General features: G+C 39.2%; 1 protein-coding gene across 2 annotated transcripts in view; it reads left to right on the top strand.

The window, feature by feature from the left end:
• cdk10 (cyclin dependent kinase 10) overlaps nt 1–25,575 on the top strand; it is a 28,433-nt gene extending 2,858 nt beyond the window's left edge. Inside the window, exons 3-15 of one of the 2 annotated variants that reach the window (XR_012101931.1) lie at nt 7,898–7,969; nt 11,168–11,270; nt 14,036–14,117; nt 14,328–14,395; nt 16,500–16,552; nt 16,944–17,013; nt 18,301–18,360; nt 18,461–18,584; nt 20,241–20,380; nt 22,167–22,219; nt 23,352–23,440; nt 24,110–24,188; nt 25,350–25,575. Coding sequence is in view for 1 of the 2 variants with exons in the window: in XM_073070299.1 (XP_072926400.1) it covers nt 7,898–7,969; nt 11,168–11,270; nt 14,036–14,117; nt 14,328–14,395; nt 16,500–16,552; nt 16,944–17,013; nt 18,301–18,360; nt 18,461–18,584; nt 20,241–20,380; nt 22,167–22,219; nt 23,352–23,440; nt 24,110–24,127 (932 nt within the window). In the remaining variant the exon portion in view is untranslated. Of the gene's footprint in view, nt 1–7,897; nt 7,970–11,167; nt 11,271–14,035; nt 14,118–14,327; nt 14,396–16,499; nt 16,553–16,943; nt 17,014–18,300; nt 18,361–18,460; nt 18,585–20,240; nt 20,381–22,166; nt 22,220–23,351; nt 23,441–24,109 lie in introns of both variants that reach the window. The other variant, XM_073070299.1, reaches the window with a different exon arrangement.
• The last annotated feature ends 2,394 nt before the right edge of the window (nt 25,576–27,969 follow it).

The following is a 27,969-nucleotide window of genomic DNA, read 5'->3' as shown; positions in this document are numbered from 1 at the left end:
CATGGAAGAAAGAAAAGGGGAGGAGAGGGGAAAAAGGGGATGGGGAATGGTGAAGGGGGGTCAGGGGTGGTGGCCATTATCATAAGTTCAAGAAGTCAATGTTCATGCCATCAGCTTGGAGGCTACCCAGACAGAACATAAGGTGTTGCTCCTCCAACCTGAGTGTGGCCTCATTGTGGCAGTGGAGGAGGCCATGGACAGACATGTCAGAATGGGAATGGGAAGTATTAAAATGGGTGGCCACTGGGAAATCCCGTTTTTTCTGGCGGATGGAGTGTAGGTACTCGGCAAAGCTCTCTTCTTAGCTAGTATATGATTTAACATATTTACTGTCACCCAGCTCTATCAGACCACTTTTTTCTATTAACCCCCTGTGTCTTGCCACCATTTCCAGCATTTGAGATGGATGCAGCAAAACTCACAATAAGCAAAAGCAGAACTAGCTCCTTCGGTTTCTATAAATAATTCTACACCTTTGGTTTTAGCATCATTTTTCTCCTTGACCAAACGACTCAGACTGAACACAGAATTCATAATGTTCAACCTAGAGTTAGCTTCTGCCATGAAGTTCAATCTCTCTCAATGTTTGCTATCATTCACACTCAAAATCTTGCCCACCTCCTCATTACTGAGACCTTAATTCATGTCACTAACGTCTTTTTCTGCCCTTTTCCAGTGTACTTTTATTTGATTTTGATGTTTCTGCCATTGTAAACTAATAAGGAATCCAAAAGGTTTCACCCCTAACCTTTACTGCATCCTCGTGATTTTTTCTTAATCAATTCGACTGCACCCTTGTTTCCTGAAGAATCGTTAACAAACTTATTCTCTTCTACTTCAAAAGCCTTCAAGGCCAAACTCCACAGTTTTTAAAATCTCTTTGAGCCAAAAATCTCCTATTCACCTTTTGTCCTCTGTATAACCCAACTTCTCTTTCATCAATCCTCTATCTGGCTATTGGTGATAACCTCTTGTACCAGTTTCTTCTACCTGCTGGATCAAAACCCATTCTACAATGCCACACCCTTAGGATTCACACTTACCAGCTCCAGACTTGCCTTCAGAATTTTTTCTAACATTTGCTTTATATGTGTACCAGTGCTCCAGCTCAGCCCTCCAGCCTCAAAAAGGGTGCAGCAGCATGCGAAGCATTTTGAGATGCTGTTTTACACTGTATGTGCGAGTACTATAGAAATTGAAGGCCAAAACTCTAACTCTTACACTCTGTGAATATAAACATCATTTAGCACCATGGTACAGTAGCTGTTAATGCAACACTACTACTGCTTGGGGAATCGGAGTTCAATTCCAATGCTGTATAAAAATTTTGTATGTCCTCCCCATGAGCACGTAAGTTTCGTCTGGGATGTCCGGTTTCCTTTCACATTCCAAAGATGTACCGATTAGGAGGTCAATCGGTTATTGTAAATTGTCCTGTGGTCTAGGGCAGTAGTTCCCAGATCTTTTTGGGTTACCATCTGTTTGGCTCCCAGACCACATCCCCAGCATCTCTCTCTCCCTTTCCATCTGTTACATAAAAACTGTGAAGAATTTTGATTAACGATGCACAGTAAAAGAAAATAGGAACTGCTAATTCAAAGCAGTGACGGGTAATTGCGAAGATGATTCAAATCTATTAAAAGCTACAAATAAAATTGTTTCTTTATTTAATTGAAGTAAAGACAATTTTCATCTACAATTTAAGAGTGTACCTTTGTAGTCCAACTATTCACAATTTCATTGTATTTTCACCTTTCAATGAGACGGATGGGCTTGGTGAAGTGATATCAGCCTCTCAACATCAGGCTGAGTGTCACTCAGAAGGAGTCTCAGTTCCCCATGTTCAGTAATTTGCAGTCTATTTTGTTGCTCTGAAAGAAGTTGGACCACTGCATGGAAACCGCGCTTCACTAGTTATGACTTTGAAAAGGCAATAAGGTACATCTTGACATTTTTCCACAGTACAGGATAGCATTCAGAGATTTCTTTCTGCAACCAAAAGTTTTGATATGATTTTTTGAATCTCTGCTTCAGCTCAAAGCCATTTTGCAGTGGCATCCGTTCTTCCTCCATCCTTCCTGTTAATTCCTCATTACCAGTGTTCAGGATGGATTTATTACCCAATCTGGAATTTGGATCAAGAGAACATCGACACAAGACAGATTACTGAGGAGGAGACGTTTGCTGTCTTGAGGCAAATCAGGGTGGATAAATCCCCAGGACCAGACAAGTTGTTTCCTCAGACCCTATGGGAGGCAAGTGCAGAAATTGCTGGAAGCCTAGCAGAGATATTTAAATCATCCTTACTGACAGGAGAGATACCAGAGGATTGGAGGATAGCCAGTGCTGTTCTACTGCCTAAGAAAGGGTTTAAACTTAAACCAGGAATTTATAGGCTAGTGAGTCTGATACCAGTTGTGGGAAAGTTATTGGAAGGTATTCTAATAGACTGGATTTATAAGTATTTGAATAGTCAGCATAGCTTCATATGTGATAGGTCATGTCTAACCAAGGTTAAAGAGTTTTTTGAGGAAGTTACCAGGCAATCTCAGGTGGTGACGAGAGGACGTACATGAGTGAGATATGCCAACTAGTGAAATGATGCCACGGTAACAACCTGGCACTCAACATCAGTAAGACGAAAGAGCTGATTGTGGACTTCAGGAAGGGTAAGACGAAGGAGCACATACCAATCCTCACAGAGGGATCAGAAGTGGAGAGAGTGAGTAGCTTCAAGTTCCTGGGTGTCAAGATCTCCGAGGATCTAACCTGGTCCCAACATATCGATGTAGTTATAAAGAAAGCAAGACAGTGGGTATACTTTATTAGGAGTTTTAAGAGATTTAGAATGTCAAAAAATACACTCAAAAACCTCTATAAATGTACCATGGAGAGGATTCTGACAGGCTGCATCGCTGTCTGGTATGGAGGGGCTACTGCACAGGACCGAAAGAAGCTACAGAAGGTTGTAAATTCAGTCGGCTCCTTCTTGAGCACTAGCCTACAAAGTACCCAGGGCATCTTGAGGGAGCGGGGTCTCAGAAAGGCAGCGTCCATTATTAAGGACCTCCAGCACCCAGGGCAGGCCCTTTTCTCACTGTTACCATCAGGTAGGAGATATAGGAGCCTGAAGGCACACACTCAGTGATTCAGGAACAGCTTCTTCCCCTCTGCCATCCGATTCCTAAATGGACATTGAAGCTTTGGACACTTTTTAAATATACAGTAATTCTGTTTTTGCACATTTAAAAAAAAATCTTTTCAATATACGTGATTGATTTACTTGTTTATTTATTATTATATTTTTTCCCTCTCTGCTGGATTATGTACATTAAACATTGAACTGCTGCTGCTAAGTTATCAAATTTCTTGTCACATGCCGGTGATAATAAACCTGATTCTGATTCTGATTCTGAAGTGGATGAATTCAAGGCAGTGGATGTTGTCTACATGGACTAGCAAGGCATTTGACAGGATCCCACATGGGCGGTTGGTCAAGAACGTTCAGTCCCTCGGTATTCAGAGAAAGTAGTAAATTGGATCAGACATTGGCTTTGTGGGAGAAGCCAGAGAGTGGTAGTGGATGATTGCCTCTCTGACTGGAGGCCTGTGACTAGTGGTGTGCCGCAGGGATCTGTGGTGGTTCCGTTGTTGTTTGTCATCTATATCACCAATTTGTATGATCATGTGGTTAACTGGATCAGCAAATTTGCAGATGACACCAAGATTGGGGGTGTAGTAGACAGTGAGGAACACTATTGTGGCTTGCAGAAGGATCTGGATCAGCTGAAAAAATGTGCTGAGAAATGGCAGATGGAATTTAATGCAGACAAGTGCGAGGTATTGCATTTTGTTAGGACCAACCAGGGTAGGTCTTACACAGTGAGCAGTAGGGCATTGAACAAAGGGATCTGGAAACACAGGTCCATAATCCTTTGAAAGTGCCGTCACAGGTAGATAAGGTCATAAAGAAAGCTTCTTGCACATTGGCCTTAATAAATCAAGATATTGAGGAGATAAGGTGTGATGTTGAAGCTGTATAAGATGTTAGTGGGGCCTGATTTGCAGTATTGTGTGCAGTTTTGGTCACCTACCTACAAGAAAGGTGTAAATAAGGTTGAAAGAGTACAGAGAAAATTTACAAGAATCTGGAGGACCTGAGAAAGAAAGAAAGATTGAATAGGTTAGGGATTTTTTTTTGCGACAAATAATGTTGCACTTAATTAGGGTTAACTTGGACAGAAATGTGGATATGACTGATTTGACTTTGATTACTGAATGAAGCATTCTAATCTTCAAAGAATTTTTTCAGTTTCCAAAAGCACATAAAAGTGTCTCAGGCAGTTTCCTTTGAGGGCCTTTTGACTTCTGTGTGCAACTGCCAGTATTCAAACTCAACACAAAACTCTCAACATGGTCGAGAATTGAGTGCAATGGACTTGGATTTTATTTACCGCTCTGTTAACAGTATTTAATGATTTGTGTAGCTAATCACATAGGCTTTTTGCAACAAGATGTTGTCTGTTAATTGTACTGTGAATTCTCGATCAGGATTGTGGGAATAATGTTATTAAATGCTGAGCTACAGTCGATGAACAGAACCCTGACGTAGGTGTTTGTGTTGTCCAGGTGGTCTAAAGCCATGTGGAGAGCCTCTCAAAGCATTTCATCACTGTCAATGTGAGTGCTACTGGGCGATAGTCATTAAGGCAGCCCACATTATTCTTCTTAGGCACTGGTATAATTGTTGCCTTTTTGAAGCAAGTGGAAACTTCTGCCCGTAGCAGTGAGAGGTTGAAAATTTTGTGGAATACTCCTGCTAGATGTTAAATATTAACTCCTCCTTTGTTTCTGTTTCTAGGCCCCTTGCAAATAACAACTCTTAAACCATATTTTTATCTTTTTTGAAGCTAAGATTTGTTGACTGGCAATGTCGATCCATCTGACTTCAGAGAAAATTCTGTTGTCCTAAACATGTTGCGCAATGTGTCTTCCACATCCTTAGACATTTCAGCTATTTGTCTTTGAATAGAATTATCGCTGAGTGGATTTACTTTAATTATTTGGTCTGGTGACTTATCCAAAACAGTACTCAGAGCCTCTCTTACGGCTGACAGAACCAGCTCTTCTCCAATTGTATGGGGATTTCCAGAATTAGCAATAAGCAATGAAATGTTGTATGAAACATCACTGTTTTGTTGCAAAATGCTGGCAAACATGTATTGAAGTGCTTTCTATTTTTGAAAGTTTTCACAGAGTGACTGAAAATAAGTCTGTTTGCTTTATAAGAGTGCTTTCTCTTATAATGTTCAAGGAATGTAGATGGTTTCACTGCTTCATTTGAAAACAACTTCTTCACACAACAGACCTATTGACTGTTGTTGGTTGCTTGGCACTGGTATAAATCCATATTTCATATCCTCCACACTATATTTCGGTACTTCTTTTTCATTTGGTCTGCTCTGCCATTTTCGTTATGGATTAACGACCACGGTCAATCACCTGTTGCTGAACCTGTTGCTCAGGTGCTGCCATCAATAAGGGGGAAGGTATGGTCTCCTCATATTTCAGGCAAAACCTGACTGACTGAAGGTACATAAAGTGGGGCAGCAATACCTTGGTTGGGCCCTGGGTTAGAAAAATGCGGTCAAGACAATTTGAAAGGGCAGATTCTGAACTTTATCCCATTGAGCACCATACCCTAATTCCCAGGAATTGCTTCACTGTGTGAGCATGGGAACTATACTAGCTAACCCTGCACTACAGTAGTGAGCAGCAATAATGTGCAGGCCAGGCCCGGAAACACAATTTCTTCAGTGCAGTTTTCTCATGATATGCCAGATAAAGAAGTGTCACATTGCTTTTCAGCAACTATAATGCACTTCAAAGTTTAAAGTACATTTATTATCAAGGTATGTATACTGTATACAACCTTGAGATTCATCTCCTTTCAGGCAGCCACAAATCAAGGAAACCCAATAGAACCCACTGAAAAAGAAGACTGACAAATTCCCAATGTGCGGAAAAGACAACAAATCGCGCAAACAGTAAAAATAAGCAAACAACATTCAGAATCAAAGTTCATGGAAGTGATTTCACAGCCACAAAGTCAGTCACAGCCAATCGAGGAGCCCGTTTGTTGCAGGCCAAAGCCTCAATTCAGCGCAGAGATGAGTAAACTTCATAAAGTTCCACATGGAAGGTTAGTTAAGAAGGTTCAGTCATTAGGTATTAATGCTGGAGTAATAAAATGGATTCAACAGTGGCTAGATGGGAGATGCCAGAGAGTAGTGGTGGATAATTGTTTATCGGGATGGAGGCCGGTGACTAGCGGGGTGCCTCAGGGATCTGTTTTGGGCCCAATGTTGTTTGTAATATACATAAATGATCTGGATGATGGGGTGGTAAATTGCATTAGTAAGTATGCCGATGATACTAAGGTAGGAAGTGTTGTGGATAATGAGGTGGGTTTTCAAAGCTTGCAGGGAGATTTATGCCAGTTAGAAGAATGGGCTGAACGTTGGCAGATGGAGTTTAATGCTGAGAAGTGTGAGGTTCTACATTTTGGCAGGAATAATCCAAATAGAACATACAGGGTAAATGGTAGGGCATTGAGGAATGCAGTGGAACAGAGAGATCTAGGAATAACAGTGCATAGTTCCCTGAAGGTGGAGTCTCATGTAGATAGGGTGGTGAAGAAGGCTTTTGGAACGCTGGCCTTTATAAATCAGAGCATTGAGTACAGAAGTTGGGATGTAATGTTAAAATTGTACAAGGCATTGGTAAGGCCAAATTTGGAATATTGTGTACAGTTCTGGTCACCGAATTATAGGAAAGATATCAATAAATTAGAGAGAGTGCAGAGACGATTTACTAGGATGTTACCTGGGTTTCAGCACTTAAGTTACAGAGAAAGGTTGAACAAGTTAGGTCTCTATTTATTGGAGCGTAGAAGGTTGAGGGGGGATTTGATCGAGGTATTTAAAATTTTGAGAGGGATAGATAGAGTTGACGTGAATAGGCTGTTTCCATTGAGAGTAGGGGAGATTCAAACGAGAGGACATGATTTGAGAGTTGGGGGCAAAAGTTTAAGGGAAACACGAGGGGGTATTTCTTTACTCAGAGAGTGATAGCTGTGTGGAATGAGCTTCCTGTAGAAGTAGTAGAGGCCAGTTCAGTTGTGTCATTTAAGGTAAAATTGGATAGGTATATGGACAGGAAAGGAGTGGAGGGTTATGGGCTGAGTGCGGGTAGGTGGGACTAGGTGAGATTAAGAGTTCGGCACGGACTAGGAGGGCCGGAATGGCCTGTTTCCGTGCTGTGATTGTTATATGGTTATAAGCAGCGTGCTGAACACCAGCCCATCCCTTCCTTCTAGCCTGAAACCCTGACCTTTACAGTCTGGCCTGGCACTTAAATTGGCCAAACAGCGGGTCATTCCTTGCTCTCAGACCCAGGCCCTATTGCTTCGATACACTCTTGGGCCCAGGCCCCACCACCTCAATTCACTTTGTGTGAAGGGCGGGCTAGCAAAAGATAAGGTGATTATTGATCATTGTAATCTTAATTACAAGGCACTGAGGATCAAATGCTTATAATAAGTAATTCATTTCTTAAATTAAGCCTGTAATCCTTCAGTTCCCTCTTGCTACTGAGCACCCCTCCCCACTGTCCCCTTTATCTTTTTCACAGCAGGGGTGGAGGCAGTTGATAATCACCCACTTTGGGAACTACTGGTCTAGGGTTAAATAGATGAGTTGCTGGGTGGTGTGGCTCGTTGGGCTGGAGAAGCACTGTAGTTCTAAATAAAAATGAATAAAATATAAATGTTTTGACCTCTTGGTTGTGAATAGCTGCAAAATAATAGTTTCTACATTAATGTTCTTTATTGCTTTAGACCGTGCCCATGATATGAAAACTGATGAAATTGTTGCTCTCAAGAAGGTTCGAATGGATAAAGAAAGGGATGGTAAGTTAGAGATAATAAAGTTAATACCAATTGTTTAACACTTTGTGGTTAACTCAGTTCATCTATTTTAAATGTTAGTCTGATAATGTTTGAAATCAATTCCACTCCAAGTAGACATTTTGAATGATGAGTACTTTGGCCTTATTCAATTAGCAACTTTTACTCCAGCTATTAAAAAATAAGAAAAAGACATTCATACTTATAAATAAAATTAATACAGTCAACTTTCTCTACTTCAGGATGCTTTAAAATTTCTTTATGCTTATTGTTTGTGTAATTTTAATTTAAGAGCATTTGCACCAATGGATTGCCCTTAAATTCACAATTATTGACACCTGTGACCATAGTTTTTTATATATTAAGTTCTGGGGTCCAATGTCAGCAGTAAGATCAGAATTTATAACTCAAGGAGAACCAGTACCAGTTTGATGAGAATACCCAGGAGACAGAGCGAATTAATCACAAATTTAAGAGTTTACTGGATTGGCAGCTTAGGTTTTTGTGTTGAAGTCTACAGATAAGCCACAGTGATGTATAAAAATATGCAACACCCAAGTGCTCCTGGTTGTGACATAGGACAGCTGGTACTTTTCAATGAGAACTTTATAGAGATGTTTTGAACACTTATTTTATGGAAATATGAAATAAATTTAATGTTTTTTCATTTTTACATTATGAAATAAGACCATAAGACACAGGAGCAGATTTAGGCCATTTGGCCCATTGATTCTGTTCTGCCATTTCGTTATGGTTGATCTATTATCCCTCTCAACCCCTTATCCTGCCTTCTCCCCGTAACTGTTGATGCCCTTACTAATGAAGAAACTATCAACCTCTGTTTTAAATATACTCAATGACTTGGCTGTCAATGAATTCCAAGATTCACTACCCTGGGGTCTAAAGAAATTCCACTTCATCTTTGTTCTAAAGGTACACCCTTCTATTCCGAGGTTGTACCCTTGGTACGAGGCTCTCCCACTATAGGAAATTTCCTCTCCTTGTCCACTCTGTCTAGGCCTATCTCTGAAAATAAACTGCTGCTGGATTCTAATAACTTCTGATTGGATCTCATTATGGAGAAAGGTACAGTTGGCATTTCAGTCTTCTATGCAATAAAGCAGTCTACAGTGAAATGCAACAGGACTTGGACAATATCAAGGCCTCGGCTGATCAGACTTATTATCACTGACTTATGTATATGAGGTAAAATCTGTTGCTTTGTGGCAGCAGTAAATACATTGACATAAAATTCCAGCAAGTTATAAATTAAATAAATATAGCAAAATAGAAGGAATAATGTGGCAGCGTTCATGGGCCATTCAGAAATCTGATGGTGGGGGAGAAGAAGAATTTGATTGTGGGATTTCTGGCTCCTGTACCTTCTCCCCATTGGTAGGGAGGAGAAGATGGCATGTTTTAAATGGTGAGGGTTCTTAGTGATGGTGTCACCTTCTTGAGACACAGACCCTTGAAGATGCCCTAGATAGTGGTCTGGGCTGTGCACACACATGCCAGGCAGTGATGAAGAAACAGCTATTACCGTCACTGGCACTACTATCACTGAACTGCCCAACGATCAATATCCTGGGGGTTACCAATGACAAGAAGCTGGAATGAAGTAGCCATAAACACAATGAGGTTATTGCAGTAGGTCAGAGTCTAGGGATCCAATGGTGAGTAACTCACCTCCTGACTCCCCTGAGCCTGCCCACCATCTACAAGACTCCAGTCAGGGGCGTGATGGAACACACTCCAGTCGCTTGGTTGAGCGCAGTTTCAAAAGCACTCAAAAAACTCAACTACATGCAGGACATAGCAGCCCACTCCATTGGCACCACTCCATTGCTACCCCATTGGCACTCCATTGGCACCACCCATTGGCACTTCGTTGGCACTACTCAGCTGGCACCCCATTGGCACTCCATTGACACCACTCCATTGGCACCACCCCATTGGCACTTAATTGGCACTACTCCGCTGGCACTCCATTGGCACCCCATTGGCACTTCATTGGCACCACTCCGCTGGCACTCCATTGGCACCACTTCATTGGCACCCCATCTGCATCCATTCACTCATTCCACAGCTGATGCACAATAGCAGCAGTTTGTAACATCTACAGGATGTACTGCAGCTACCCACTAAGATTACTCAGACAGCACCTCAAAATCTTTAGATCTACTGATGAGGAAGACAAAGGCAGCAAAAGTACGGGGAACACCATCACGTAGAAGTTGTCCTCAAATCACATAATGTCCTGATTTGGAAATACTCTCAGTGGCCACTTTATTATGTACACCTGTACACCTGCTCGTTAATGTAAATATCTAATCAGCCATTCATGTGGTAGCTACTCAATACATCAAAGCATGCAGACATGGTCAAGAGGTTCAGTTGTTGTTCAGGCCAAACATCAGAATGGGGAAGAAATGTGATCTAAGTGACTTCGACCATGGAGTGATTTTTGGTGCCAGGCGGGTGGATTGAATGTTTCAGAAACTGCTGATCTCCTGGGATTTTCACGTGCAACACTCTCTAGAGTTTAAAGGGAATGGTGCAAAAAACAAAAAAAAACATCCTGTGAGCGGCAGTTCTGTGGGCAGAAACTCGTTGTTATTGAGAAAGGTCAGAGGAGAATGGGTAATCTGGTTCAAGCTGACCGGAAGGCAACAGTAACTCAGATAACCATGCGCAGCAGACTCAATGAGCTAAACAGCCTAATTCTGCTCCTATACCTTATGTCTTATGGGTACAACAGAAGACCATCTGAACACACAACACAGCAAACCTTGATGGGTTTCAACAGCAGACGACCACACTGGGTTCCACTCTTGTACCTAATAAAGTGACCAGAGTGTGTGTTGCCATTCCTTCACCAGTGCTCTTCAAAATCCTACATCTCTCTCACCCTGTAACACCACTGCGGGTAAACCCACTCCTGAATGACTGCAGCGGTTCAAGAAGGCAGCTCGCTACCACCTTTCGAGGCCGATTACAGATGGGCATCCCATGTATGAATATATATAAAAACAGAAAGCTGACAGAATTTAGTTTTATGAATTTATGTATCATCTTTTTCAACTTTAGGACATCTCAGTGATATCTAACTTTTGAAGTGTTGTCATTGTAAGCAGAAATAGAGTTTATTTTAATAAGACTGCACAGACAAGCTTCTTTGTTTCTTTTGCTTATTTGCAGGAATCCCCATCAGCAGTTTGAGGGAGATTAACCTACTACTTAAACTGAGGCACCCTAATATTGTAGAGCTAAAAGAAGTAGTGGTGGGAAATCACCTGGACAGGTCAGTGATTTGATTTATTACACAAACATCTTTTACCTGAAGCTATCGGACAAGCCAGACTTTTAAGGTTAGCTTTAAAAAAAAAGGTAACTTATTAATTTTAAATTTTCAATTTAAGATAGGAGAATAATCATTTCTCCTTTGAGGTTTCTCTACCTGATGTACAATCGCATTGCAAAGAGAACAGGCAAATCTTTTGATAAGGAGTTTGTAGTTCTAAAATACAAAACTATCAGCACAAAATGTGAACATTTTGTAATAACTTTGTTAAAGTTAATTTTGCTTTAAAAAAGCAACAAAGCTTATTTTGAAAGGATAGAGATCTACCTTTTGCAACAGAAGTTACTTCTAAAGACTTTTTAAGATTGACTTTACATGTTACATGTATATTGAGACATCGAAACACAAGGAATTGTATTGTTTGAGTCATCAACGACCAACACAATCTGAATATGTGATGATGATAGCCCACAAGTGTAATTCACACGTCTTTAGAATTTGGGAGGAAACCAGAGCATTTGGAGGAAACCCATGCTGTCACAGGGGGAACATACAGTACAAACACTTTACAGAGAATGTTAAGAGGATGTTACCGAGGTTCTGTGTTGATGGATTGGACTGTGGACTCTTTCAGTTCTGTTTTTTATATTCTGTGTTTTCACCTGTTTTTTTTTGTGGCATGTTTTGTTATTTTTTTTTGTGAGTGTTTGGGGGGTGGGGGGATGATGTTCTTGTTGTGTTTTGTTAGTTTCTTTTGTGTGGATGGAGGGAGGTTTGGAACATCAAGGCGAGTGTGGAAGGTGAGCAAGGATTCAGCACCGACGGCCTGCCTTTTGAATGGCTGATGGGATGGATCTCTAGTGCTGGAGGAGTTTGTGGGTCCCATCGCTCTCTGATCCATCCGATCAGCAACTTGAAAGGCAGGCGGTTGGCGCAGAACCCTTACTCGCCTTTCAGCGCTACCAAATGTGTGCGATAGCTTCCTGGTACTCAAAAAAAACTAAGAAATCTGACTTAAAAACATCACTAAAATACCTTTTCTGAGGTAAGTTGTGTTAAATTTTCACTGCAAACAGTGAAAGGAGAGTGATGATGAGAAAAGCTAGCAGGTTGAATCATTGCAGATGGAGTTCCGATGCCTGTACAACTGGCTCGGGAGTGAGGTTGAATCACTCTGGGTGCTGTAAGCAGAAGTTAGGCCCGGGCAGAGGAGATTTGATTTTGACGCTCGTACAAGGCGAAGTTGGATCACTCTAGGCGCCAAGCTGATTTGAAGAACTTGAGAGTTACTTTGGGCTGGGCCACAAAATCTGGGCCCAGAGTGAGTCACTGGGTGGCGGAATCTGGGCCTGGAGTGTGTAACTGGGTGGCGTGGTCTAGGTCCAGAGTGAGTTGCCGGGTGGCGTGGTCTGGGTCCAGAGTGAGTTGCCGGGTGGCGTGGTCTAGGCCCAGAGCAAATCACTGGGTGGTGAAGTCTGGGCCTGGAGCTAGTCGCTAGTTGGCAAAATCAGGTCCTGGAGTGAGTCACAGGGTGGAGTGGTCTACGCCTGTAGCCTTTTGCTGCAGCTGGGTCCTAGAGCAAGTTACAATTTGCTGTAAGAATTTAAATCTAAATTCCGGCCCAGATCGGAGGGCTGAACCGATTTTGCTTGCTCTCTGCGATCTTCATTCCATTGGTCAGAACGAGAGCCGATTTTGCCCATTCTTCGCAATGAAGACTGCTCTGGCTACTGTGCTCCATGCCCACTAATACGATGAACTCATAAGTGAGGCTTTGGGCCTATTCCGGGCTGCTCAGGAATTCAGATCTGAGGAGTCAATTTTGGTTCAGAATACTGTTGTTTGCTTCAGTTGTTTGCCTTATTTGTACTTCTTTTCTTTCCCTTGCACATCGAGTGTTGGTGTTTTATTTTTATTTTTCTTCCTTTTTTTTAATTGAGTTCTTTCAGGTTCCTTGCTTTGTGGCTACCTGTAAGCAAACAAATCTCAAGTTTGTATAATTTATACATTTTTTGGTAATAAATGTACTTGAATCTTGAATCTGTTGTTGGAGGGCAGGAGCCTGTGCCTTGTTGCGTTTGTTATTTTTTTGTGGGGGGGGTGGATGACCATGTTGCCGTTTTTTTTGCGGGGGTGGGGTGTGGTCTGATGTTTTCTTTTGAACGATTTCCTTGGCTTTCTTTCTTTCATGGCTATCTGGAGAAGACGAATCTCAGAGTTGTATACCGCATACATTGATAATAAACAAAACTTTGAACTTTTTGACATCAGTCGCGTTGTAAAGCTTTACGCTACTCTAACGTGCCAGCCCCCCCCCATGCTCTGTTAGTTTGTCTTTAATTGTTGCTTTTTAATCTCCTCACATTTACTTCATTATTAAGAGAAAAGGGATAATCTATTGGTAGTAAGTTCTGTAACTGGTAAATGTTCAAAATGGTTGATTTTTTTATTATGACATATTCTCACCAATAAAAGGTTTGTCTAGTAATGCCCTGACTTACCCTGACATAAAACATAATTCTTGCTTTATGCAAATGTTACTCCAGTGCAGTAATAAGAGCTGATGATCAAAACCACCACCTGGTGTCAAATGAAATATTTATTTACTTACATTTTGAATATCAAGGCATACAAGCAGCAATTTTAACATCCTTAGCTTCACAATATTGTTAAGTTGTTGGTCAATAATGCTACTACTGACGACCGTGCGTGAGGACTAACAGGAAACAATAAATTCACTGCAATTTAAATTTTATTTCCCACAGTATTTTCTTGGTAATGGGATACTGTGAACAGGATCTTGCCAGTCTTCTTGAAAATATGCAGTCACCATTCTCAGAGGCTCAGGTAAGCAGAGAACCATTTAACATACCAGAATCTTTTTACAGGAGCCGCTTTATAAATACAAATATCTGCTTGAAGTTTTAGTACCAAATTAAAGTAGTAAATATATGCTTTTGTATTTTTAAATTATCATTGTAAAATGCTCCACATTTTAATTATGAGTCCCAGAACTTTTTAAAATCACTTATTTTTGTTGTTTCTGTTTTTCTTAAGGTGAAATGTATAATCTTGCAGTTATTAAAGGGACTGCGATATCTGCATGAAAACTTCATTATTCACAGGTGAGTGAATTGAAAAGTTCAGCATCTGAGTAATTTTGTTTTAGCGCAGACAATGATTGAATGTAAATGAAAATAAAAAAAAATTGCAGTTGCTGTTGATCACACAAAGTACTGCAAAGAAACTAGAGACTAAGTTAAACATACTTGAGTAAAGTATGTTCTTATTGAGTACAAGAAGCATGACTTTCTTTCTTGGGCCCTTGGCTCCGAAGTGGAGCATAGGCCATCAATGACCTCCTGTCTCTGTCGTCCTCTGAAGTCGATGATATGGTTGGAGTACATCAACATTTCTACAACCCATTGCATCCACTGTACAGGGGGTTGGCCAAGACAGCTTCACCAGAGCACTGTTTGCCAGCCTTACCCATTTCCACCTCTCACAACGAGGATGAAGGGTTGGACTTTGAGAGGCATACAGGAACCATGTTCCATAAAAACTGGTTCAGCAAGAAAACAAATGAACTTTGCTGGATTGAAACTGCTGAGATAAATACAGCATTCAGAACAAATTAACTTTTATATTGCCTCTTAACTTCTCAGAGCTAGAATATAATGTAAGACCATAAGCCAAAGGAGTATAATCAGGCCACTTGGCCTATTAAGCTGCCATTTGATCATGGCTGATTTATTTTTGCTCTCAGCCCTATTTTCCTGCCTTCTCCCCATAATCTTAGATGCTCCTTACTAATCAAGAATCTATCAGTCTCTGCTTTAAGTATACCCAATGACTTGGCCTCCACCCTCATTGGTGGCATTGAATTCCACAGATATACGACGTCTGGCTTATGAAATTCTTCCTTATCTCTGTTCTAAGGGGCCATCCTTCTATTTTGAGACAGTTCCCTCCGGTCCTAGACACACGCACTATTCGAGATATCCTCTTCTCTATCTGGGCCTTTCAATATTTGGTAGGTTTCAATGAGATTCCCCTTCATTCAAGCTCAAGTTTATTGTCATCTGACTGTGCATATATAACAACCAAATGAAACAACATTCCTCCAGACCCCAGTGCACCCATAAAACATATATCCCACGCAGCACATAAAACAAAATATTACTTATAAATAAGTTATTAAAATATAATTCAAAATGCATGTAGTGCGCAGTACAAGTAAACGGTAAACAACTCGCTGTCCTGGTGACGAGACCTCAGTGCTGGCAGACTATTCATTAGTTTCATAGCCTGAGGGAAGAAGCTTTTACCTTGTCTGGTAGTCCTAGTCCTGATGTTCCTGTACCTCCTTCCTGATGGTAGTAAGTCAAAGAGGTTGTGTGATGGATGGTAGGGATTCTCAACAAGGATCCTCTACAACGCTCCCAGTAAATATCACAAATAGCGGGGAGGGAGTCCTGGTGATCCTCTTGGCAGTTTTTACTATACCCTGTAGGGTCTTGTGGTGCAATGCCTTGCAGTTTTCATACCACACAATGATACAGACAGACAGTTCACTTTAACATTTAGAAAGTTGTTAATATGGGGCCAGCTGCATGCCTCAGTCTCCTCAGAAAGCGTAGATACTGTTGTAGCTTCTGGACCAGTGAGGAGGTGTTGTGGGTCCAAGTTAGAACTAATCTTTCTTTTAACCATAGTGAGTACAGGTCCAGGGCCATCAATCACTTCTCATACACGATGAAATATTGAATTGGGCTATTTCTCTTTGCACATGGGTAAGACCTAAAGCCATTTTATCTGTTGACTTAAACTTTACAAATATTCATTAAGTTCAATACATCAATTAAATTATCCTGATACAAAAATTTGCAGATGCTAGAAGTCTGAAACAAAAAAAAAAGAAAAAACACTCAACAGGCCTGGCAGTTTATATAGGGGGAGGAATAGACAACGTTTCAAGTCAATGACCCTTCAGTTTTAAAGAGTCGTGGTTTTTCCTTGTTCTGTTGATGTGATGAGGAATCAATCATGTAGTAAGACCAGGTATATGTTCAGGCTATACTAGTTATATACTACCCTTGTATTTTAGTGCATCAAACTAAGAAAAATATGGTGTTATGACAAAGAACCAGCAGGCCAACAAACTGCAAAGTTTTGTTTTTTACCTTTTGAAACAACTACATTGGTAATAACAGCGTTCCATTTCTTCAGAGACCTTAAGGTATCTAATTTGCTGATGACTGATAAAGGGTGCGTGAAGATAGGTGAGATTTGTATATTTCTTTTGTATCAACCTTTTTAACATAAAAATTAAGACTAATATCTTACATTGACCATATCTATTTAAGTTTAAATTTAGCCTTTAAATGCTTATTTTGCACATGATTACTGTAGAAGCTGTAAAAAAAGTAACTATTAATGTAATTCTTAATTTGTAATTTTTCACTGTGTATTTGCCACTCTAATTTTTTGTTACCACACTCTTATCTCATTTGGTATGCAAATATCGACTGCTACGTTACGACTAACTGTTTAGCTACAAATTGCTTTGGAATGTCTTGAAGTTGTGGAACCTGTTTGATAAATTCTTTCTTGCTTTGTCCATTACATAGCTTTCCTTTTTAAAATCTGTAAATGTATTGTATGTCATTACAGCGGACTTCGGACTGGCACGTGCATATGGGGTGCCTCTAAAACCCATGACTCCAAAAGTAGTAACACTATGGTAAGTTGGCAGAGTCACATTAGTACAAGTCTTATGATAATTATAAGATGACTTAATACTAAGCTAAAGGTGTAACTGGGTTTGGCCCTTCCTGGAGTTACTCCACATGCTTTAATGCTGCTACATTATCTGCCCCATCACCTCCTCTATCACCCCCTCATGCTTTTATATCCAGCAGCATCTTGTGGTCTATTTTAGTAATTGCTATATTTTAAAATTTAAAATACTTACATTAGTTTGGTGGATAGGAACATATGGAAAGAACAGATGAAGAATTTAAGCAATTTCAATTTGTTCCAAATTACTTCAAAATGTCTGTAGGGATGACTGGCTTCCTTTTACTCAGAGTATTTCCATATACTCAGATGCCAGCACTTTAGCATAGAGGTTAGCACAATGCTTTACAGTGCCAGCAACTAGGGTTCAATTCCCGCCACTGTACGTTCTCCCTGTGCTGTGCAGTTTTCTCCCACAGTCCAAAGATTTACCAGTTGATAGATTGTAAAGTGACCCATGATTAGGCTTGGGGTTTGCTGTGCACTGCAGCTCAAAGGGTTGGCAGGGCCTGTTCTGCACTGTATCTCGATAAATAAAATAAAACAATTGGGTGTGTTGCATAAAGAATGGCTCTAGAATTATCCAAAGCACTATTGCTCCCATTTTAAGAAATTAGCAAAATAAAACCTGCTGTGGCTTTAAAGAACTAAACAATCTTTATTTATCATTTCCCTCCAAAGCTCTGAACGATGTTTCATGGATTTCCTGCACTCAATACACTTGATGTTCCTACCTTTGTAAATTGATCTACATAATTGATTGTCCAACAAATTTGTAGATCATGTTGGTTATTGACTCCAGGACTCAATGCAAAATCCCACACTATTGTTGCATTGCAAATATTGATTAAATGCCAGAGGCTAACCTTCATGAAACACATTACTTCCAGACTCTCAGATGAAAAATAGACTTCTTAAAAGCACTTTGTGGTAATGTTGTTCCCCACCGAGACATTCAGGTTAACCTGGTTTACAATTGTCTAAATTTGTCATTTTTTTCTTGTGATGTATTTGTTGTGATTTTGTGGTACATTTATTCATGTTAACATAGTCCAAAGTAATTTTTAAAGCTTTGCTGTTGGTTCCCAGTTAGTTATGGATCACAGTGTATACTTACAATGTGTGGTTTTATGAGCAGTTTTGACTTTGTGAAACATTAAGGATTGAGGCAATGCTTCTGTACTTGTGGACTTTGAATTCCTGACTGGATCTTGTGTTCTTGTATTGTTAGGTACAGAGCACCTGAATTACTACTGGGAACAAAAACACAGACTACAGCTATTGATATGTGGTTGGTAGCTTGCGTGCATGGTTGTCTCACCATTTATGTGTGTTGCTAAACTTTGTTTCAGCTTTTCTCATAACCTGCTCTTGTTTTTTGTTGTTTACAGGGCAGTAGGTTGCATCCTTGCAGAGCTACTGGCACACAAACCTTTGCTTCCTGGAAGCTCTGAAATCCATCAGATTGACTTAATTGTTCAGTTATTAGGGACTCCGAATGAGAACATATGGCCTGTAAGTCTTGCTGAAACCTATCAGAGGCCTTGAATATTAATAGCGTTTTTAAAGCAAAAAAAAAATTACTCTGGGAAAATTTACGTTCATGTTTATTTTATTTCATTTTTTTTGTCATTCATCTCAATTTAATGTTAATACAGAAGCATCGATTCGAAATGCCTTTCTGCATATGTGGACTAAGTTTTTAACTGCGATAAACGTACCCAAGCATGTAATTTTGCCAAGCACATGTGTTCTATTATAGCATAGTTGATATTCGGTTTATTAGATGGAGTTCTGATGAAGGGTCTCGGCCCGAAATGTCAATGGTTTACTGTTTTCCATAGGTGCTGCCTGGTCTGCAAAGTTCCTCCAGCAATTTGTGTGTTTATTAGATAGATTCACCTGGTTCACAGGCTGGTATCCGCTTCTTTTTTTCTTTAAAAAGCACAAGTACTGTTTTGTCTTATTCTATTGATCATCAGTGAGTAATATGACAGTTACAATTGTAAGTCTCCGGTTTGGTGGGAGTAAACTGGAAGTAACTAAGAGCTTCCTAATTCTTTTATCATATGTTGGAGTCCATTCAACTTTTGCATTGATTTTATTATATTTATTCATTTTGTTTGCCTGATATTGAACTTTGAATGAAAAAGAGAACCATCTCAGAATCAGGCTTTTTATCACCGGCATGTGATGTGAAATGTGTTAACTTAGCAGCAATGCAGTTCAATGCAATACATAATCTAACAGAAAAAAGTAATAAATAAAATAATAATAATAAATAAACAAGTAAATCAATTATATATATTGAATAGATTAAAAAAATGCAAAAACTGAAATACTGTATATTTTTTAAATAAGTGAGGTGGTGTCCAAAGATTCAATGCCCATTTAGCGATCGGAAGGCAGAGGGGAAGAAGCTGTTCCTGAATCGCTGAGTGTGTGCCTTCAGGCTTCTGTACCTCCTACCTGATGGTAACAGTGAGAAATGGGCATGCCCTGGGTGCTGGAGGTCCTTAATAATGGTCACAGCCTTTCTGAGACACCACTCCCTAAAGATATCCTGGGTACTTTGTAGGCTAGTACACAAGACGGAGCTGACTATACTTACAAGCTTCTGCAGCTTCTTTCGGTCCTTTGCAGTAGCCCCTCCATACCAGACAGTGACGCAGCCTGTCAGAATGCTCTCCACAGTACAACTATAGAAGTTTTTGAGTGTATTTGTTGACATGCCAAATCTCTTCAAACTCCTAATAAATTATAGCCACTGCCTTGCCTTCTTAATGACTACATCAATATGTTGGGACCAGGTTAAATCCTCAGAGATCTTGACACCCAGGAACTTAGCTGCTCACTCTCCCCACTTCTGATCCCTCTATGAAGATTGGTATGTGTTCCTTTGTCTTACCCTTCCTGAAGTCCACAATCAGCTCTTTCGTCTTACTGACGTTGAGTGCCAGATTGTTGCTGCGGCACCACTCCACTAGTTGGCATTTCTCACTCCTGTACACCCTCTCGTCACCATCCGAGATTCTGCCAACTATTTGGCCACAGGGAATATTACTAAACATTTGTAATTAACTTTGCTTGAAAAAGTTGATGATACAGTTATTACTACACTGGATTTGATTCTATCATTTAACTCTTACATGCATATATATTGTGATCTAGGGCTTTTCCAAGTTGCCATTAGTGGGACAATACACTCTGAGAAAACAACCTTACAATAACCTGAAGCACAAATTTCCGTGGTTATCTGAAGCTGGCCTCCGACTTCTCAACTTCCTCTTCATGTATGACCCAAAAAAAAGGTATTGTAATGTAGTGTCTCTATTTAGTTAAGTTTCATTTCAGTGGCTGCTCATGTGGAGACTTCACTCAGAGCTACAGGAAAATTGGGTTGAAGTTTGGAAGGTAGCATAGTTCAATAGATGTTGCCTTTTAATCTAAAATTATTCTAACTACTTACCTTGCAGGATGCACAAAGAAAATTTCAGACTTCCTGCTATGACTTCTAAATTTTCAGCTGATGTGATGAAACAAATAATTCAGGTTGTGGTTAAGGTGGCACAAGTGGAGAAATAATATCATTCTTCTTTTTATTTAATTGTAATATGAACTCTTTGCTAAATAATCTACTTTAAAAATGTTTTTTTTTTATAACTTTCTTGCCTCAGTTTGTTTCCATTTCTCCATTTTTTTTCCATTTTCTACAATGCCAATTGGAGTGGACAGTTTAAAATTGGGAAGCTGATTAATTGAGTTTAACATCCAGAGAGGATGCAAGTCCTTTGATGTTGTTTCATCTCGAGTTCAATTTTATGTTAGGTGATAGACATTTCCTCAGCACCTGGTTTCAGGGTGATATTAATCTTTCACTTTGATTCATAGTCTGTGTTGAATTCTGAAGGTAAATTATACTTTGTGTCCTGTCGAAGGGTCTCGGCCCGAAACATCGACAGCACTTCTCCCTATAGATGCTGCCTGGCCTGCTGTGTTCCACCAGCATTTTGTGTGTGTTGCTTATAATTTGTGAATTCTGATTTATGTCATTAGGTCTCGTGTTCTTCATAAAGGTATTGCTTAAATGTGCTTTTGTCACAGCATGTTCTCATAAAACGTCACCACACTGTACTTACATTCTAAGTGTAGACAGAATTAATTTATAGAAGGCATAGGTTTGTGAAGGGGTAAGAGGAATAGAGGGGCCTGAGGAAGGTTTTTTTTTGTGAGGATGATTGGCATTTACAACATATACCCTATGTGGAGAGTGATGAATGCAGATACAATTGAAACATTTAAAGAGATCTGGATAAATGCTTGAATAGCCAGGCTTAGAAGAAGAACTCCTGATAAATGGCATTATATAGACGTGTACTTGAAGTCAGTAACAGCATGATCAATGGGTCCAAAATGGATACAAACCTATGCTGAATTTCTCTATGACTCTGTGCGTGTGTGTATTTTTCCCTCAGTCTTGGGTCCTCTACCAGAGGCCTGAGAGCTTGAGGGTTTGGTGCAGTATCCTTGCAGTTTCTAGCAGTGCACTCTTCTGGACTGAGATCTCAGATGTTGTTCCCGGGACTTGTTGGAGCCACTCTCTCAGTCCAGGTATCACAGCTCCACATGTTCCTGTCACCTCTGGGATTACTCTGGCTTTAATCTTCCACGTCCTTTCTAACTGGTCTTTCAAGCCCTGTTCCAGCTTTTCATCCTGCTATTACTGTCATTAGGGATTGCCACATCTATTACTATTGCTTTATTCTGTTCCTTGTTCAACCTTACTACATCTGGATGGTTGGTCCGTATCTGGGTAATCAGTCTAAAAAGTTTGGAAGTCCCACAGGATATATATGTATGTGTGTTGGATTTTATTTTAATATATTGCTGCTCCTCTCTGTTCTTAAGTCATTGTTATTTTTCTCTGAAGAATTTAATTGGCTCTTGATTCATTGACTCTCAACATGAGTAATTAGGAAACTGCTAATTTTATGAAAAACCTCCAGTAGTCTATTAGATTTCAGTTAATGCAATTGTACAACACTGGAATTCAATTATTAGGATGAAGAAAAACTGATGGATATTCTATGTTTTAAGGGCTACAGCAGAAGATAGTCTGGAGAGTTCCTATTTTAAAGAAAAGCCATTGCGTAAGTTCAAAAATATTTTGTAATAATTAGCAATTTCTTTTGCTTGCAGTTGTGCTGATCTTTTTTTCTGAATGAGTCAAAATGACACTGTGATTAATAGTGAAACTTCAAAGTGCTGATGGAATACTATGATTCTTATCTGCATTTTACAGTCAAGCATATTATAAATATACCTTCGATCTCTGAAATAATTTGTCATCTGCAGCAATTCCACTCACATTTATGACTTGTGCATATTTTGCCTGTTTAACAGTCACAAACCCAGCTTCTGACAAAGCCATACACTCGATTCCTTGTTGCAAATCTATCTCTGACTCTCAAGCATTGTCATCATCATTGTCCCGGGCCATATGTAGGCGATCATGGTCTCATGACCATGATCATTCTTAGCAAATATTTTTCCAGAAATGGTTTGCCATTGTCTTCTGGGCAGTGTCTTTACAATGCAGGTGACCCAAGCCATTATCAATACTCTTCAAAGATTGTCTGTCTTTTCATGGAGAAGATAGTAATGTTCGGACAAATTCATGTTATCAAAGCAGAAATTGAAATGATTCAAAAATAATTAAAAGAATTAAAAATTCTGAAGTCAATTAGTTTATCAAGGTTGTATGTAATATTATGACAGTCTCATTGAGAACTAACAGTTTCAATGGTACTTACAGGAATAATAAATAAATGGAAGTTTATGTCAGATGTGAGACCATCAGACAACATTCGTAGCAACTTCAGAATTTTTGGTCTTATTGGTGAAACACTGACACTAAAAGCATTCATGTTGTTGAGAGCAGGCATTTTTGCCATCATTATGAACAGTTTCCCTTCTTACAACAATGAAGGACTTGACTTGAAATGCTGGTTGTCCATTTCTCTCTACTGATTCTGTTTGACCTACCCCAACATCTTGCTTCTTCCTTCAAAATAATTAAGAATACTTAGTAAGTATATTTTTTACTGCAAAGTTTGGGCCACTTATTCATCTTCCTAACATTCTAAAACCCAAATATGATGGTGTTCAGCACAAGCATTATCAACTCTAGTAGTTTCTGACGTACTTGATTGAATTCTAGAATTTAAAAATTGAAAGGGGATGTAATTTCTAAGGTAATGTTTTATTTTTGTTTCTTTGAAGCATGTGAACCAGAACTTATGCCAACATTCCCCCATCATCGTAACAAACGAGCAGCTTCTAGTGTGGATAACCAACAGAAACGACCCAAGGTGTGATTCATTAAATCTGGTGACCTGGAAACCATCCTCCAGTATAACTGTCTTCTGTTCATAGTGGATTTTGTATTTTGTTTTATGACAATAAACATCCCCACCAGAAAGTAGTCAGCAAATCATAGGATTGAAACAACTCTGTAGTGCTATTTTAAATTTAAGTAGATGGTTTGATGCTTTTAAAGTATGCTAAAAGCATCAAACCATCTTTTCAAAATTTTCCATTAAGCACTATGTTGATTTCTCTTAATCTTTTTGTATTCAAAGCATTGAATTCAAGGTATGAAAACCATTTCATACTTTTCAATCTCAGTTGAAAATTTCTCAAGAAAAGGCTACATTTATTAAAAGTTTTAACTTTCACAATGTGAACAATCTCTGTCAAAAAGCTGGTGTTCTAGTATTTCTTGTGCAAGAATAAGAGAAATTGATTGGTTATTTAATTGCCACTGATATTTTTGTGAATTTTATAAATCAAATCCAAGAACATTAAAAGATTTTACAGACAACTATTACACTGTTGTAAGACTGTGTGTGATTGCACAGAATGATACATTTGAATTGATGATGCTATTCAGGAATATCAGTGTTCTGTAATCACTAAGATTTTTGAAAAGTATGTTGTTATTATTGTATTTTTTAAATAAATCTATTATATATTGTCAGATTACACTCAAGAGCTAGAAGGCTGAGTTGTTTCATCCCAGCTGGACACCAGTGAGCTAACCAAGCAGGGATCATCCAGGTGCAGAAGAGACGAGGGTCTGAATGATCAAACTATCCAAATATTTCAAACTACTTAATGCACAAAAAAAACTCCCTAAATATTTCAACAAATTGTCAACGCAAACACGAGGAAATCTGCAGATGCTGGAAATTCAAGCCACACACACAAAATGTTGGTGGAATGCCAATCACCTTTCCAGCTCTTAGCTTCACCCCTCTTACCCCCCCCCCCCCCCCCCAAGTCTTCTCCTATCATTTTGGATTTCCCCCTCCCCCTCCTGCTTTCAAATCTTTTACTATCTTTTCTTTCAGTTAGTCCTGATGAAGGGTCTTGGCCTGAAACGTCGATTGTACTTCTTCCTATAGATGCTGCCAGCATTTTGTGTGTTGCTCAACAAATTTGTCACTTGATTTTAAATTAAGTCTTTCATAATGTGTAGTCAGCTACCTGAATTTAAAAAAATTCCACAAACTTACATTTTTTAGCATGTAATTGCAATCATGCTGTGATGCTCTCCTTTCATCATAGTTCTATGTTTTGACTTTGACCAGATGTTTCTTTTCAGGTATTAAATAGTATTTGTACAGTTGGCCATCATTTTATTCAACCACAGATGGTATTCAGACACAGTAAAATATCATCGGAGAGATATAGTACTTGAAGACCTACACAACGTTTTAAGAGCTGCTTCTTCCCTCCACCACCAGATTTCTAAATGGTTCATGAACACCATCTTGCTATTTGCTTTTTGCACTATTTTATTGCTCAGTGATTTTTGTCTTTCACTGTACTACTGCTGCACAACAAATTTCACGGCATAGGTCAGTGACAATAAACCTGATTCTAAATGACACATTTAATTATTTAGATCCCTGTCTCTCCTGAACATTAAATTAGAAAAGGACAATTCTGTTCAGTTACCAGAAAAACTTGTGTTGTGCTGAAATATACTTTTTGCTGGCAGATGGGAAAGGAACATTTAATAAGATCCTGTTCCCAGATCAATACATTTATAAGACCATCAGTGTGCACACTTTGCTGGGTTAAATCAGGAACACACTGCAACAGCACATTTGACTTCCAGCTCACCTGCTTACTCATTTTTAAGTCCAGTAGCAGAGCTTAATTGGTGCTGATTGAGGACCAGATGCATTAACATTTGATCCCTTTATACTTTAGGACTGGGCTTACGATCCATTGCCTGACACTAAGTCACTACTTGCAGACTTCTCAATTCCACAGGATGCCATGGCAGTCAAACTTGCAGTTCCACACAACTGCAGAACATCAGTGCAAGAACAGGGCAAGGGGAGCATAATCTAACTTTTATTTCAACAAGGTGGATTTTATAGAACTGCCATACTACATGGTTAAATCTCCATAATAAATCTATTGTACACTTCAATATGGTCTTGGCTTTTTCCAATTTTAATTTTAGCTGAAATTGAGGAGGTGTGTATCTCTTAAGGAGAAAGGAGACTCTGCTGGACTAAACAGCTAGGTACCAAATTAAGAAGTGAACCAGAACAGATAATAATTGATATCTTGTTTAATATCCAGCTGAGAGACCGCTTTGACAGATTGTACCCAAGAGAGTTAAAAACACATGTCAAATACTGGTGCGGAAGAAATGGGTCTTAATAGAGCACTGACATTGCAACTGGGAAGGGGGAACTGCCACACTAGGACAAGACAGACAATTGAAAACTACCTGAATGCACTCAGTCATCAGAGGACCGTTCAGGACAGTGAGAGGGCAGTGCAATAAAACAAATGCAAGTGTGTTTCAAGGAACTCTCAAGTCCATATAAAGGGATATAGCATTCATGATGGAAGCCTTTGGTGACCGCAAAGCAAAATATTTAGGCAGGGTTGTGCAACCATCATTATGTAATGGCTAACTTGAGTATGTAATTTATAGCAAATATTCCCTTTAAGACAAAAACCAAGAAAAAATAATTCAGTTTCCCAGAATACATTACTATTGATGAATCTGCAAAAATGAAATATTTTCCAGGAATACATTAATTTTTGTAATCAGAAAAGGCTGCGTAAAACCCAATAGGAAGTTTGTTACAATAATCAGTTAAGCAAGAAATAGTTACAAGGAGGGTCTAGCCTGAAACATTAACTGTTTGTTCATTTCAATAGATGCGACCTGACCTGCTGAGGTCCGCCAGCATTTTATGTGCTACAGTGAAAATTCAAAGTGAATGGTTGAATATCAAGAATATTAGTAATACTGCAAAAGAAATTGTTTTTAATATTACAAGAAAATGTAGTCGACTTGATAATTTTAGAAGTGAATGGAGGAACAAGACATTGACAAGAGTGGGAACAAGTAAATTAACAGGTCATCAAAACCAACTAAAAAAGCTTCTATAAGAAAATATTAGTAATAGTTAATATTACATAATTTAAAATGATGGAAGATTGAAAAGGGGTGTTGTTCAGCTTCCTTGTATAGGAATCATTGAAGATGAATGCAGTTACAATTAAGGATGTAATTGTTACATTGGCTTTTAATACAAGAGGCTTTAAGTGCCTCATATTGCAATTCTATACAGCCCCAACAGACCATTACCATTCTATTCTTACCCAAAGGGAAGGGTATACTTGCAATAGGGAGAATGTTGTGATGGGTTATCAGATTAATTCTTGGGATTATTCTGCAAGGAGAAATTAGAAGCATCAATGGTGATTTCAGTGAAACACAGTGTTTATGGGGCTTGGCAAGGTAGATACAAGATGCTTTCCCTGGTCAGACTGTCTAGGTCCAACAAGTCAAAACACACAAAGGATGAACCATTTTGGGCAGATGAGAAGAAATTTCTTCTGCTAGAGAAAGCAGTGAATCTTTGGAATTCTCCAATTTCTGTAGAGGCAGAATTAGTGAGTGCATTCAAAACAGATCAAAAGCTATCAAGAGAAACAAAGTATCAGGTTTTTAAATTGACACAGACGTTAAAAAACAGCTATGATTTGACCAACCAGCAGAACACGTTCAGAACTACTGCTTCCAAATGTTCCTTCTAGAAGGAAATCAATCTTAGTTCTTATTAAACGATGCATGACTCGTCACCATTAATGAATTTTGTTTTGCTATTGTTGATGTCCTGATACTATTTTTAGTATGTGAAATTTAGATTAGTGCCAAAAACAGTACGCGCTGTTAAAATTTTGGTTGAGATGATAGGTGAAAAGATCTAATTTGGAGTCCAAAGAGTGAATATCGAAGTTCAGAACAGGTTCTTTTGAATCTGGGAAAGCACTAGTAGAATTACAGGAAAGAATGCAGGAAGGTTTCAGGAAAAGATGAGCAGTGGCAGCTTAAAAGACATTAGACAAGAGCAAGTATTAACAGAATTGTCAAAGATCCTCAGGTTTTATTGTGCAAACACAATGGGATCTGCTCGGTCTGATAAGGCTCAGAATGGGGGAAGAGCTACAAGCCGGCAACAGTGATGCCTCTGCCCTTCTCATTGTAAACCTTGGTAATGATCACAATTATGTCATCAGAAATATTATCTAGAAGTAATGACATTTTTAGTCCAATGGTATTTTTTCACTGATGCTTCAAAGTCAAATGTTTGCACATAATATTTCTTCGTTATTTTAACATTGTGCATATGATTATCGTATTAACGCACAGTTAACTGTTCACATTTGGGAAATTTAAGACAATCGACCTCAAAGGAGAACAGATGCAGATTTTCATTTCCTCCTCCGCAAGTTAACCAAATAGCCGATAATAAACATGTAAGATTTGACTGTGCAATTCGCCATAAGTATCAAGCAC

This window comes from Hemitrygon akajei, chromosome 17, assembly GCF_048418815.1.
Source record: "Hemitrygon akajei chromosome 17, sHemAka1.3, whole genome shotgun sequence".
NCBI lineage: Eukaryota > Metazoa > Chordata > Chondrichthyes > Myliobatiformes > Dasyatidae > Hemitrygon > Hemitrygon akajei.
The sequence above is the reverse complement of the archived record's forward strand: the minus strand, read 5'-3'. Positions and strand labels throughout refer to the sequence as shown.